The 15,952-nt window shown below is 35.9% G+C and overlaps 2 protein-coding genes and 1 non-coding gene across 3 annotated transcripts; 2 read left to right on the forward strand and 1 right to left on the reverse strand.

The window, feature by feature from the left end:
- The first annotated feature begins 495 nt into the window (after positions 1-495).
- LOC127434983 (uridylate-specific endoribonuclease C-like) lies at positions 496-10,477 on the forward strand. Its single transcript, XM_051688062.1, has 7 exons — positions 496-651; positions 5,159-5,258; positions 5,432-5,543; positions 5,758-5,879; positions 6,808-6,920; positions 7,258-7,411; positions 9,518-10,477. Exons 1-7 carry the CDS (start codon positions 641-643, stop codon positions 9,776-9,778), a joined length of 873 nt encoding a protein of 290 aa, XP_051544022.1. The 5' UTR covers positions 496-640; the 3' UTR covers positions 9,779-10,477.
- A 195-nt stretch (positions 10,478-10,672) lies between these two features.
- LOC127435048 (troponin T, cardiac muscle isoforms-like) lies at positions 10,673-11,907 on the reverse strand. The gene has a single exon (XM_051688184.1). It carries the CDS (start codon positions 11,816-11,818, stop codon positions 11,015-11,017), a length of 804 nt encoding a protein of 267 aa, XP_051544144.1. The 5' UTR covers positions 11,819-11,907; the 3' UTR covers positions 10,673-11,014.
- A 3,696-nt stretch (positions 11,908-15,603) lies between these two features.
- Positions 15,604-15,691, forward strand: trnay-gua (transfer RNA tyrosine (anticodon GUA)). Its single transcript is given in 2 exon segments — positions 15,604-15,640; positions 15,656-15,691. It is a non-coding gene; the product is annotated as a tRNA-Tyr (tRNA).
- The last annotated feature ends 261 nt before the right edge of the window (positions 15,692-15,952 follow it).

A 15,952-nucleotide genomic window follows, 5' to 3' on the forward strand; every position in this document is an offset into this window, starting at 1 on the left:
GTAGTGGAGTACAGTTACTTATATTTTGTATTTTAAATACATAATCACGTTACATGTATTCCGTTACTCCCCAACCCTGTAAATCAAACATATATAACCGGCAGCAGTCTGGCCGTCTCATTAACACGTGTTTCATTCATTGATGATATTTCATACCAGTTGAGATAAAACGATAAAATCCACCATACAACAATTGCAAATGACTTTTCTTTGGATAAATGTCCCAAATGTTTTTATTTATAAATACATTAGCTGTTATCATACTCTGACCATGCTTTAAAAATCACTCAGAACAGAATGAAGCAGTTGTTTAGTCAAATTAATTAATTAATTAAATAAATAACTGCGCTAAAATATATTTAACCACATTCCATATATTTAATCTATTTGAAAACGGAAGTACGTCATGAGGCTCAGTGCAAGTAGTCCATTGGTCAGAATCTATGCCCCGCCTTTTGTGGAAAAATAACCAATCCGAGAAGCTGTACCGCTCTGCACTTTTATTGGTCTCATTCCTCTATCAATCGCATAGTTTGACAACCAGCGTTATAAATACACCCATCAACGCCTCATGATTTATTTCTGGAGTGACTGAACGTGTTATATATTTTAAATCGACAAAGTGAAATAACCAGCGGAAATGGCCAGAGGGTAAGAAACATAATAGCAACAAGTGCATTCACTCATCACACTTAAGATGTGTTTCTATGCTGCAGACGTTTAATACTTTTTCTTTACATTTTCTGCGGACTATAACTCATCTTTGTTATGGTTTTAAAATAAAAATGATTATTCTTTTGTCTAGCTCAAAATGTAGAGTACATTTGTTTGTCTTTTTTACCTTGAGCAAACGTATTACAATTAGGTAGAAAACCATTCGCGAACTTCATCTAATTTTAAATCATGAAGTTAATTAACTGATGTAGGAGCAACAGCATGTAGTCATATGATAAATCATATTTGTTACGCCACGTGTTGAGTTTGTAAGGCGTTTGTGGTGGTGTTTGTTGTACACGCTGTCATTTACTGCGATAAAGTTGTTTTATAGTAGATAGTCGTTATACATTCGGCCGGCAAAATTAGGGAGTGTCTGTAAAGTGTGAAAAGGACAAAGGCTGGTGAAAAACAGGTTACTCTGGCTATAAAAACATGTGTACCTTTATCCAGGTGTAACTTAATATTGTCAAACAAGTTACGTAGAAATATATGGTACAAAAACATACATGTAAATACATTCCCTAGGATATGTAATGATGTTATATCAACGTAATGTAACTGAAATTGCATGTAACTTACAGCTAACAGAAATAGATGAATGTCAGACCTCCTATAGCACATGTATACACCTTACATGACTTTTATTTTAAAATCTTAACTTTATTTTTTTTTAATGATTTTTACTTTTATTTTCAAAAACAAAAACCTGTTTATGACCTGATGATGTCACACCACCTGTTATACATTTGTGAACACCTATAACACATCTTACACGACTTGGGTTTTGTAAATATGGTTTTGTGTATCTTTTTATGAATTTTTTAAATGTTCAAATCTACTGTATATAACTTCTTGGTCATGTGACCTAGTGATGTCAGACCACCTGTAATGCATTCACACACATCTGAAAATTTCAAAAATGCATATAAAATACACAAAAACATATTTCCACAATCAAAGCTGTGTAAGATATGTTGCAGGTGTGTATATAAATACATTGCAGGTGATGAGATCTTTTGGTAAAAAAGCCAGAAAGCTAACTAGATTTATTTAATTAAAGCATTCAGTTACATTAAATAGTTATAACAGGGATATAAATAAAATAACAAAAATATCAAAATTTAACTTAGTTTGTTTACCAAAATAAATATTACACATGTAAAAAGAACCCCTTTTTAATGTAGTCATGGAATAATGTATCTCTTAACTGATATTTGTGCGTTTTGCACTTTTGAGACACTCCCTAACTTGGATTGCCATTGTTGGGAGCACTGTTTTGCCTTTTTCACTTTTGATGCTTAAAACAATTGCATTTATCAATTAACGTCATTATTACTTTTGTTATTATGATTTACAATGTTATCTGAACGAGACACAGCATGAACCAACACTATTTTGCAGTGACATTCCAATTAATGTTAAAGGAAGGATCGAATATCTAATGAATATCCAATATAAAAACAACTTTCCCACAGTTCTTTGTTTGAGGTTACGCCTTGTTTACTAACAACCTCTAATCAACATTTCCAAGAATCTCAATGTGAGGAACCACTGCTGTTATTCATTATGTGTCATAGCAGTGGGAATGAAAGATTAGGCGTGTTTGGTTGTATACCGTATAATGATAGAAATATTGGAAGAAAAGTGGGTTTAACAGTAGTTTCTGTAACTATTAGTATTTTGGTTGAAACTATGGTTACCACAAATTTTGTTTGCAAAGCTATTCCACATACTTGTATGCTGTTGTTATGGATTAGTACTGTAATAATTTCTAATTAGGCTAGAAATCAGTGGCGGGCCGTGCATTTTAAGTCTACGCCTTCAGTGTGATTCATGTCATTAAGAAACAGTTTCACAATGAATAAGACACCCTGTGCCTTTGGGCATCATACATTACGTGGCAGTCAACTAGTAATACCAATTTACATTTTAAAAACACGTCCATGCACGAAAGCCAAAACTTGAAATGACACTTAATGCTCAAGCAAGCCTAATTTTAACACTGTATGACTGTGTGTGAAATGAACGTCTCCCGAACAGACATTCAAAATCATAATTTTTCATATGAATCTACCAAGGAGGTCTATAATACCTGGAAAAATCAATCTAATAATATTTGCAATTTAAATGTTGCTTGCAATAAATTTCGTTTCGTCAGGGTACACGGTTATGCCGTGTTCCATTCAAGTTGGATGAGGGATATTCCTACTTGATTTCTCCGACCATAAATGTATTCCATTCCCCAATATTCAGAAGATTATGTTTAAGGAAACAAAACTGCATAGCTCCCGTTAGCATAGCAGAGTTTGACGTTTGACTTTCATTAGAGATGTCTCCTAGCAACCCAATTGATAAACAATGCTGCAGCGCTAGCATTTGTGCTACAGGTTTACGATTATCAAGAGATTATAATGTTTTATACACCTGTTTCTGCAGGAATTTGTTAAACAAGCTTTAATATCATGTAATGTGGAAATGAACACATTTATCGATATTAATTAATAAAGTGAATGTTTATCAATTACTTTGTATATCTCCCTGAGTGTCAACATGTTTGTGTGACATCATGCGAAATCAGAGTTGAGAATTTCTGCACGAGCCTACAAGTTGTAATTCTGACTCCAAGATGTATTCCATTGCACTTTTCCAAGTAGGAAGTTGTAAAATCCGACTTTCCGAGTTGAATGGAATGCAGCACTACTTTTCAACACTTGATCCGACACTGAATGCTCAAGCAGCCTAATTTACACTTAGAAAACTCCTGATGTTGCTATAACAGTGTAAAAAGCACTTACCAATTTGCTTGAAGTGAAAATCAGTCCTCCTTTCCTGTTTAATTATTCAATCACACAGTCATGCAGAACATCTCGTGTTTGTAAATCCATAAGGATCTCTTCCTCAGTGGTGATGACAGCAGTGAAATCCGACTCGTCAGCAAGATCTCCTGCTCTTTGCTTTTAAATTATGTTCATCATTTAAAGTGTGATTGTGTCACTCAAGGCCAGCTAGAAGGCCTCGACCGGGACATAACCTAAAGATCACACCCTCAAGAACAAATAAATCAATTTGATTGGCTGATGAATCTGACAATCTGACTTTAGTTGCCCATTCATTTGCACTGTTGAGGTATTCTGTGGAAATTCTGAAGGCCTGACGGGGAGGAGCTCAGACTCACGCGCTGCTTCGGGCATGTGATTTGTGAAACAGTTGTCACACTTTGCTTGTAAGCATCAAGGAATAAATTCTGACTTGATAAACTTTTCGTTTTTCTCTATTTGCGATTAAAAATACATAGGCAAAAAGGTGAATGAGAGTGAAAGAATGAAAAATATTTATTTATTTGGCATGTTAGGCCAGCAGAGAAGGCTTTGCTGGCCCTGAGAATTCGCCACTGCTAGAAATAAACAGAGATATTTGCAAATTCAATATTTTTATTTTATTTTTATTTGTGTGTGTGTGTGTGTGTGAAAATATTAAAAATGGGAACAATAGGACATCAAAAGGGTGTCACCCAACTCCCCTTGGATACAAAGCAAATGAGCACAGCATTGTTTTGTGTGGCTTTGAGTATCTTATTTGGGATGCACCATTGTTGAAACTAATACATTCTAACGTGCAATAAAAACAGCATGTGCAACGTAGACTAGCTACATTCTAGACATTTAACTATTACTGTTATTAGAAGTTGTTTACAAAGCCATACTTTTTCAATTGCAGTCGAGTGTAGAGGCTAATTAACTATCTCTAGAGAACAGACGTCCCAAATTAGCCCTGCAATATACACAACAAAATTAAAGACCAACAAAGAAAATCCAGCATATCATGCAATTTTCTCATCCCAATATTCATATCTGTATGAGAGATAATGAATGCGTATCCAACCTCCTGGCATACAGATTAGATCTCATCTAGAAAACATAAAAGTTGACTTAAGCATGCTGGATCAGACATACTTCTGCAGTATCCCGCCCTGGAATCTAAAAAAAAACCCCAAAATAATCCTGGATTTAACATGAAGCAAAAAATCTGAAACCCATCCGAATGAATACCTTCAGCAACTCCTGGATATCAAAGAGATGTTTCCATCACACACACTATATATACAGACGGATCAAAGTCTGGAGATCATGTGTTGGCTGCATATGTGATCAATCATCAAAAAAGCAGAATAAGGATCCCCAATCAGACCACACGACAGAGACATTTCTTAATGATAACAGATTCAAAATCATGCCTTCAACTCTTGCATCACAAAATGACCACTTTAAATATTTTAACCAAATTGTCAGCTCTGGAGGCACAGAATTTTAATATTTACTTTTGCTGGGTACCTGGGCATTGTGGAATCAGAGGCCAATCAGTTTTTAGCCATGAAAATAGACTAGGAAGCTGGCATGGTGTAAAATCACTAACTAACTAACTAACTAACTAACTATTACAGTCAAGATGTCAATAAGGAGCTCTCAGATGTACTGAATGAGCTGTGGAGGTTAGATGTGAACCGCATGAAACCCGGAGTAGACTACAAAATCAACCTACAGGTATGGAGGTCAGATGAGGAGACACATTTCTGCATATATGATTTTTAATATATCTGCATAGAGTGACCATTTGCATGAACTTACTTTTCCAGTACTGTTCGAGCTTTTTGTGTCAGTGTTGTCTTATATGGATTGAAGGGACCATTACTTATTGTGCATTTATTTTCATACAGGGGAAAGCTGGCTTTGTTTCGGGGGGCAGGAATAATGCCAGGGACAGCGCTAGAGTTCCTCTCTTCTCTTACGTCAATGAAGACAAGCTCAAAAGCATTGATACTTATGCCTGTGAGAAGGCCATTGGACCATTCTTTACCAATTGCTTAAAATCACGTTTCCTTTCATAAAGTATTACATAAAAGCACTCTTCTTACAGTTTTATAACAGTCTCTTTATATTCACAGATGGTTTTGGAATTATTGTTTAGACATAGCAGATATTTTTAGACTTTTGTGTTTTATTTTTGAGATTCGCTAATGTTTACGAGTCTGCGTTGCCTCAGACTTCATAAATCTGCTGGACAATTATGAGATGGCTACAGGAGTTGCTGAGCAGGTGACAGAAGATGAAATTCAAGAGAACCATCTTTTCCTGGATGCCATTCTGAAGACCAAAGTCATGAAGGTAACATATCAAATTACCCATTGGTCCTGTTTTTGTCTTCTATTTTATTTTCCTTTGTGTCACGCCTGGCTTATAAATGTCATGTTTGAACATGCGGAAATTCTGCAACTTTGGAATATTTCAAGTATGTTTAGTTAGTTGTCACCTGGAAAACTGAGAGAGGTCATTCCTGATCAGTGTTGGAGAGTAGCTACAAATAGCAGCACTACTGACTTAATTACATTTTCCAGCACTATTCTTTAAAATATCAGTAATGAATATTTTAATATTTATTTATAATGAATATTTTTCCAAGAATATTGGTGTAGCATGACTTAATGTGCATTGTAGTTGTTGTGCACTCTTTGTTTAGTGCACACTATCTAGTGTACTAGTTTTGTAGTTCATAACACCTAGTGTATTAGTGTGGTAATGCACTATTATTGTAGTGCACACTACCTTCTGTAATAATTTTGTAGTGTACCTACCTACACTCACTAGTGTAGTTCTCTTGTATCCCCACATAACTTATGTACTAATTTTGTAGTGTGCACTACCTAGTGGACTAGTTTTGCTAAAGATCTTTCTCAGAGATTCACAGTTATAATGTTACTTTTGGTTTATATAACTTCCAAGCATTGGCTGATCCAGCTAATACCGGCATATTACAATGCTATATTTCATTTGCCATTATTGTTCAAGTGGTAATGTGAAACTTTTCCTTAGCAGAGTGCAAATGGCAATATTAAGATAAGAGTTGGCAGCTTGAATTACACAGATGTGCAAAAAGAGCACTGTAGGACAGGGGTGGTGGATCAGGGAGGAGACAATTACAACAAAGTGTCGTAACTGCGGACATTATTGTGCATGCAAATACAGACATTATCCTATAAGTGGAGAGAAATATTGAAGATTATCAGTCCTGTTCTGACATGGTCTGTCTTTTCAGTGTGCACACAAGTATTTAGTACGCAAAGGTCGGGCCCAGTCGGACCCAGCTCAGTTTAAGAGCCAGCTCTATGACATCTGGTTCAAACTCTATCGCAGAGCCAAAAGTGGAGGGTAAGTTATGAAGCTCTGCTGAACAGATTCGCACATTGAAGAGTATCTTAATTCCCTTAATTGGGGGTTTCTAGTACTGCAGACTTTGGAAGTCATGCCTAAAAAAGATACATACCTAGCAATATGTAATAGCATAAATGTGTAGCATTATTCATGATACTTATTAGTGTGATTTACTTTTTTCATATGGCCACTAGAGGGCACTCAGTTGATTTGAAAGTTTTCTCTGTCTTATAAACTAGGAGTGTAAAATATGTTAAAAACATTTAACAGCTCGGTGTCTATAGATACATAAAAGTTTATATTTGTCTGCCGGTCTCTTCTCTCATCTCTGCAGTGAAGATTCCTGTGGATTTGAGCATGTGTTTATTGGCGAAACCAAGCATGGTACAGAGATCATGGGTCTCCATAACTGGGTCCAGTTTTACAAACAGGAGAAAAAAAAACATGTGGACTACAAAGGATACAATGCCAGAGATAATAAAGATACGGTATTTGAATGAAATGTATTTTTTCCACAGATTTTGTTAACAGATTTATTGTGTCAAAAATCACAGGTTTCTATGAGCACTTATAGCTCTCTTTGGATATACTTATTTTTAATGGGTCAGTTGTGGCATTCTGTGGTCAAGTATTTTTTTGTATGATGACTGATAAACTGTATAACTGACCGTTGTGCGAGGCAACCCCGTTTCTTGCATAGCTTTGCTAGTTTCATGTCTTGTATCACTCCGCAGTCTCTTTCTAGTCTTGTAACTCTAACATTTCTGTCCATTTATTTACTTACTTGGTAAGTAGCCATGTAATAAGTAGGTTTATTAATTAAAGAAATCCCTTAAGGGTGATGCAAGACACCTACATTTTGCATTGGGGTTCTTTCTGGGTTTATTTTGCATTAACGACCAGCAAAATAAATTATCCACATATGAACTCTCAATTTCAAGATGCATTTCCAAGTTTACAGTTTTTGTAATAATTTAAGTACAGTGGCAAGAAAAAGTATGTGAACCCTTTGAAATTAGCTGGTTTTCTACATTAATTGGTCAAAATGTATTCTCTTCATCAAAGTCACAAGTATAGACAAACACTATGTGCTTAAGCTAACAATACGCAAACAATTATAATCTTTCACGTCTTTATTGAACACATCCCATTGAACATTCACAGTGCTGTGGAAAAAGTAAATCGTTGGATTTAATAACTGGTCGATCCTCCTTTGGCAGCAATAACCTCAACCAAGTGTTTCCGTTAGCTGCGCATTAGACCTGCACAACATTCACAATGAATTTTGGACCATTCTTCCTTACAGAACTGCTTCAGCTCAGTCATGTTCTTAAGGTGTCTGGTGTGAACGGCTCTCTTGAGGTCATTCCACAGCATCTTTATTGGGTTAAGGTCTGGGCTTTGACTGGGCCACTCCAAAAGGTGGATTTTCTTTTTTGAAGCCATTCTGTAGTGGATTTACTTCAATGTTTAGGGTCATTACCATGCTACATCACCCAACTTCTGCTGAGCTTCAGCTGCTGCAAAGCCACCCTGACATTATCCTGTAGGATATCTTGATAAACTTAGGAATTCAGTTTTCCCTCTGATGGCAAGCTTTCCAGGCCCCAATGCAGCAAAGCAGCCCCAAATCATGATGCTCCCTCCACCTTACTTCACTGTTGGGATAATGTTTTCATGTTGGTATGCGGTGCTCTTTTTATGCCATGCGTAGTGCTGCGTTTTCTTCCCAAACAATTCAAACTTAGTTTCATCAGTCCACAAAAAAAATGACACCATGCCTGTTTAATGTTTTCTGTATAGTAGACTCATGAACAGAGATGTTAGCCAATTCTAATGATTCCTTCCAAGTCTTTAGCTGTCAGTCTAGGGTTCTTTTTTACCTCACTGAGCATTCTGCGGTGTGCCCTTTGAGTCATCTTGGCTGGATGACCACTTCTAGGGAGAGTAGCCACAGTACTAAATCGTCTGTGGACAGATGAATATACAAGCTCTTCGAGATAACTTTGTCAGCCTTTCTAGCCTTATGCAAAGCAGCTTCTTCTGAGATCTCATTTTTGCGAGGCATGGTCAATGTGAGCAGATGCTTCTTGTGAATATCAAACTCACACCTCCAATTAGCTTTTGGTGACGTCTTTAGCCTAGGGGTTCACACAGTTTTCCAACCTACACTGTGATTGTTTGAATGATGTATTCAATATGTACAAGATCAATTTGGGTGTTATTAAATTAGAAGCATTTAGAAGCCTTTATTTTGTCACACATTATACATTTTGCATATATACGGTGAAATTCTCTTTTTTTTTTTCACATATCCCAACTAAGCTGGGGTCAGAGCGCAGGGTCAAATTAACAAAACAGATTGTATTTGTTCATTATTGTAACTTGGATGAAGATCAGACCAGAATTTAAGATAAATTTATACATAAATGCAGGTAATTCCAAAGGGTTCACATACATTTTCTTGCCACTATAAGTATGTACAATACATAATCAGATATTTTAAATGTCGATAAGTTATAGGATTGTTTGGATTATTTTCTAATATAGCATCTCTCACAACTTTTATTTGTCACTCTGGTTAAATCTCACAGCCAGATGAGGATGATCACTTGTTAAACCTGCAGTTCAGCAGTAATGGCCTGGTGAAGCCATTGAGCAGCTGTTTCATTGGTGTCAGTCCAGAGTTTGAGATGGCCCTCTTTACTATCGTCTTCTTTCTGTCTGACAAGCAAATGACAACCGTTAAGGTGAAGGTGGACGAGTACCTGCTAGAGATTGTGGTGTGCAGATTTGGGCACTCCATCGGAACATCATACCCCAAAATGATCAGCAACAACGACCAGGACCGTTAGATCACACAGCAATGTCATGTCTTATTGTTTTGGAAATAATGGGCTAAGTTTGACTACCACTATTGCTGACAGTTGCTTATGAGGTTAAAAATCCTAAACCCTTGAAATAATATCTTAAAAATGTGTTTAAAAATTGTCATATCACAAATGATTTTTTTCAAAGTTGGAATAAAATGCTGAGCAATGCATTTTGTTTTTAATCTGGTCTATACCCCTATTAAAACTTTACATGGCTAGACATAATATGCAAAAAAAAAAAAAAAAAAAAAAGATGGCATCTCTGTTTGCATATATATATAATTATAATTATGCTGGTACAATTTAACTGGTTGATAAGAATGATTATGCTGCAATGCTTTAGTCTATTTGAATACTTTAATAAGTAGTTAAATATACTTATAGTTAAATGTGTAGTTCATAACCAAAATCACTCTTCTGCTTATTTCTTCAGCCTTATAGACTTATAGAAGACAATGTCATGGCATCTAAGTTACACTTCTGTTACTTATGCTTGGGTCTCTATTTTATGAAAGATAATTTAGCTTTTGTATGATGAAAACATCGTAGTTGGAACATATATATTTTGAAGTATATACTGTACCAAAAAAGCCTTACTGGGGTTGTAATACATGTGTTTTTGAATTGTGGCAAATACATATGTGCCTTATGTTTGTTTGAATAAAAACACTTTATAATGTCTTCATGTATTTGTTTATTAATATGTTGAATTCCAGAACATAATGCAAATGCTAAAATAGTTTTTTTATTATTTCTACCAGAACATTTATAGATTGTAAATTAGCAAAATATATATATATATATATATATTTTTTTTTTTTTTACAGCATTTCATTTAATATTTTATAACATATATTTAATGTCATGGGAGATATTTGTAGTACATAAGATGAAAGAACAAGAGTCCCAAATATTTTAATCATACATTCAAATATAACCAAAACATGTTATTGCAGTGTTACTGAATGATGTGAAGTCTAAGAAGTAGAAGTTCATATCATCAGAAAATCAAGTTGAAACAAAACAAAACATTAACAACAAAACTCATTGCACACATACAGCTCTAAGTGAATATACAGAGTGTATTGTTAATAAAGATATTTGTAAACAAAAGAAATACAATATCCTGGAAATTTCACAGAGAGACTTGCAATCGTGATTCCAATAAACTTTTTTTTTTTTTTTTTTTTTTTTTTCTGTTGTTTTAATCCAAGAAAATTACTTCCTGGATTTCCTGGTTGCCTTGGCTCCTCTTTGATGGTCACTAACACGGTTACGCAGGACATTGATGTCATACTTCTGCCTCTTTAGCTTTTCTGCCAGGTCAAACTTCTCTGCGTGAAGTTGACTCAGCCACTTCCAGAGATCGAGGGCTTTTTCTCCTAGCTTCTCCTGGTTGAGATGGTCAATGTTGAGGGGCTTCCGACGCTCCAAAAGAGCCTTGGTCTTTTTCTCGCGTTCCGTCAACCTCTTGCCTTTCTTCTGATCCACCTTCTGCAAGTACCCACCATAGCCCTTGTTAGAGAGGACCTTCTTCTTCCTGGCATCCTCTTCAGCCCGCAGTTTGGCTGCCTCATCTTCGCGTCGTGCCCTCTCCTCAGCCAGGTATGCCAACTTCTCTCGCTCTCGCTCGGCTCTGCTGCGTTGCTGCTCGGCACGATCGGCCCGTCGCCGTTCAATGCGGTTCTTCAAAGCTACGAGATCCTCCTCCTCCTTCTGCCTATTGTTGAAGTGCAGCTCAATGAGACTCTGCAGTTCATTGAAGTCCTTCTCCAAACGCTTACGGTGGAGATCATCAAAGTCCAACTTCTCTCCATCAGGCAGCTTTGGTGCTGAAATGTTGGGAACAAACATCTTAGGCTTGGGCTTGGTTTCCTCCTCTACTTCCTGCTCATCTTCCTCTTTCTTGTTTTCTTGCATTTTGTCTTCCTGCTCATCTTCCTCAGCTGCTGCTTCTTCCTCAGCCTCTTCCTCTTTGTTCATCTCCTCATACTCCTCCACAATCTCCTCTGTGTCACACATGGTGCTACTTCTGAGTTTTTTGGAAAGAGGGGGTCACCGAGGAACAATTTAACTTTATTCCTAGCTGACTGTGCAGCTGGTGGTAAAGACAAGAGACTAAAGCGCATGAGCTGTTCTCCATGGAAACTTCATGGCTTTATAGGGTCTGCCTTGACCATGTGACCTTTGCTAAATGAGACTGCCTTTAGGCTCTTGGGTAAGCTTTTTGGACAGATGCATGAGGGATCTATTTTTTTCCTTGCAGGGCCTTGTCTTGTCCTACCAGCAGACCTATACCCAGACCCTGACCTTTAACCTCTGACTCACCCACCTTAAAGCCTTTGTGGTGAGTGCCTATTTCAGACTCAAAACAGATGGACATGCACACTTGTTCATGTGGTAAGGATCCTGTTTCACATCATGTTATATTAGATTAACAATGCACTAATATTTAGGCAATGATCAAATTGTTTGGCTTCAGTAGTTACATTTTGCATAGAAGTAGTATAATGATATATGCACATAAATATCGCAACTCTTAAAATATTTCTGTTGCTTTGTGTTTAGAATACAAACCTCACATCAACTGGATTGAGGCTGTTTACAAAAAGAGCGATAATGAGGCTGATGCATCTCTCATTCATTCCATATCTGCTTGAAACCCATTATGATAACAACCTTTATTACCCCATCCTTGAGACAATGTGAATGTAATTTGATAATGGTAGACAGAGAGATAACAGACAAAGGCAGACAAGTGTTCAGTGGCATCTGTACAAAACCTATTTGTGTACCAAGAATGATCTTTAACATTTCAGCTGACTCTACAGTTGGAATTCTATAAAATCACCACCAGTCCTTTGGGAAAAGTGATACAGAGTCATGCTGGTTTTATCTGATGTATAATATGAAGATCTGGGAACAGGTATTTAAAGGAATATTCCGGGTTCAATGCAAGTTAAGCTAAATTGACAGCATTTGTGGCATAATGTTCATTACCATAAAAATAATTTCGACTCATCTCTCATTTTCTTTAAAAAAAAAAAAAGAAAAAAGAAGAAGCTGTTTAGTTGTAACATTAAGTCGTAATTTTTTACAGTCATTTTTGGGTTTGTTGACATTACATTGCCATGGCAACGAAGTTGTAAAATTTGCTATGACTTTACACAGAAAAGGTTAGTTAGCAATTTTATCACAGTAAAATCATGTTAAAACACATATTGTTTACGTCTTGTGGCTATACATTTAAAACATTGAGTATTTTACCGTTTACGAATTGACCCCATTCACTTCCATTGTAATTGCCTCACTGGAACCCAGATTGTTTTTTTTTTTTTTTTTAAGAAAAGGAGGGGCAAGTCAAAATAAATGTTTATGGTAATCAATATTATACCACAAATGCTGTTGATTGAGCTCAACTTGGATTGAAACTGGAATATTCCTTTAAATAATCATTTAACATGAGCAAATAGGTTTGTGCAACAAATTAGGAATTAATGAACCATTCTTTAAGAAAAAAGTTATAATAAATAAATAATATTAAATAATACACAGTGATAATACATTTGCCTTTTGGAACTACAATTACAATCTCATCTGATACATACAAACCAACATCTTTTGGCTACAAAGTTAAATTTTTGCTTTGAGACCATGAAAGCACATTGCTTTAAAAACATATTGTGATTGTTCTAAGCAGCAGTTTCTAATGAGCTCTTGAAAGAGTTTGTCTCAATTGTGTAAAGTGAAATAAAGATAGAGCTCTTGGACCTCCTTGTATCATACAGGAATTTATGGTACATACATGGTCTAATTCTCTTTTAGGCAACAAGACTTCACACCACCAGGCGATTTGTATCTTATTTGAAACATCATTTCATGTAAGAGAGTGATACAAACACTATATAGCCTACATCCATTTGTCTTCCATAAATAGTACCTCTTTTATCGTATACATAATCTGTACCACTTTAGAGTCCTTTTCTAATTTTAAAAACAAAGGATAAAAATAAATGAAAGATAACGAAGGACAATAACTAAGGATAATTGTCTTTCTCTTAGGAAAGTTACAAGTATTTGTTTTATTTTAGGTGGTCTTTGTGGGCCCACTGTAGCCTTGGAAAGAGACTCTGGACAAATACCAAATGGCATATTTGTGCCCTTGAAAGGCACTGCAGGAAGGGGATGGCACTAAAAAGGCAAGAAAAAGAATCTTTTCACAAAGGGCCCTAAACCAAGACTGTTAGTGAAGGGTATGTTCATACTTACATTTATGCATTTGGCAGACACTTTTATCCAAAGCAACTTACAGTGCCCTTATTATAGGGACAATCCCCCTGGAACAACCTGGAATTAAGTGCCTTGCTCAAGGACACAATGGTGGTGGCTGTGGGGATCAAACCAACAACTTTCTGCTTACTAGTTCAGTGCTTTAGTCCACTACACCACCACCACTCTTCTTATAGTAGTACCATGCTCCCTTCAGAGTAGCTATTTCAAGGGATCCGTCCTTTGGAGTGAGTAGGGCATAGGGATGATCACTTTCAATTGCAATTCACCCTATGTCAGCCTCAAGTCTGCCAGCATGTAATTTGTGAGTAACAGGTGGAGGTCTTCTTTGAATCAGATTCCTGATTGGGCAGACACAGCAAGGGACAGCTGCATCTATCAATAGGAGCACAGGGTTTATGTTGATTGACAGGGGTTGGAAATAACTGCACTCCCAGTAGCAATTTTTCATCTACAGTACATCAATATTTGAATAACTTTTTTCGGGAATGGGTATGTTTAGGATACTATTTGTGTCCTAAATTTATGATTGGCTACTATCATCTTCAGGCTTGCCGTTTTTACTGTCTGGTTTATTGTGGTGATTCTATAAGTAGTATTTAATTGTGAAATATATAGTAGTATTTAGTGTGATAAAATCACTTTTCTGTGCAGAGTTATATCCAATTTTACCACTTTGTTACTATGACGACATAACGGCGTAAATCTAAAAATGACTGTAAAAAGGACAATTTAAACAACTTAAATGATCAATTAAGAAATTAGTTTTAATAGAAGAATTAATTATGTGCATTTGTGAAATTATAAGCTTCACATTTCTGACTTAAAACCCTCCAAAAAAAAAAATCCATTGTAAGTGCCACCCTCTAACCTTGATTTCCACCACCACCACCATTTTTTTAACTTATTTATTTTTTATAAAGGAGGTACAATAAACCTTTTTCCACACTCCGGGTTTTGGAATGCGGATGTAAACGTTTGCATGGTAAACTTCGACAGCAGTGAACGGGAGACCACAGCAAATCTTATTTTCACTTAACCATTTGCTCCAAGACCAAAAGAAAAATCCACTATTACGTTTGAATGAGTTTACAGAAGACAGTCAGATGCGAGAAGATGCCAAATTTACTGTCACTCTTTTAGCAGCTGTAATAGAAACCCCCTCGCTGCTGTGGTAATTCATTTTTTAAAACTAATTCCAGGGTAATATAACACAAAGCATAATGTTATACATATACACTCAATATTTAAAAAATTGCGAGATTTACGCTGATACATAAGGCGGAAACGCGTTATCACAGTCTGTGAAAAAGGTCTATTCAAAATAAATTTTTTTTGTGGTAATCAACATGATGTCACAAATTCTGTCGATTGAGCTTAACTCGAAACCCGGAATATTCCTTTAATATCTAAACATAAAGTTCTCCATTTGATTCAGACTTTAGAGTATTACGTAATTTGCGTTTAAAGCTGAGGGCTAAACACACAAATATGGCTCAACTTGAAGGTGACGTATACCTTCGATAGCTCAGTTGGTAGAGCGGAGGACTGTAGAGGTGAAACATTGAAATCCTTAGGTCGCTGGTTCGAATCCGGCTCGAAGGAATTATTTTCCGACTATCACGACTAAATTGTTATTTGCATTTTCATTTTGTAATTTGAGCTACAACTTTACTATATATATATATATATATATATATATATATATATATATATATATATATATATATATATATATTATTTGCTTTGGTAAGAAAGCGTATAAATTACTTTAGTGTTACTTTGCGATCGTTAGATATACTGCTACCCTCGTGCGTTACCTGTTTTGAGAAGAAAAGTGTTGTTCTTTTAAAAATATTTTTAAAA

The sequence above is a fragment of the Myxocyprinus asiaticus genome, chromosome 45 (assembly GCF_019703515.2).
Source record: "Myxocyprinus asiaticus isolate MX2 ecotype Aquarium Trade chromosome 45, UBuf_Myxa_2, whole genome shotgun sequence".
Classification (NCBI taxonomy): domain Eukaryota; kingdom Metazoa; phylum Chordata; class Actinopteri; order Cypriniformes; family Catostomidae; genus Myxocyprinus; species Myxocyprinus asiaticus.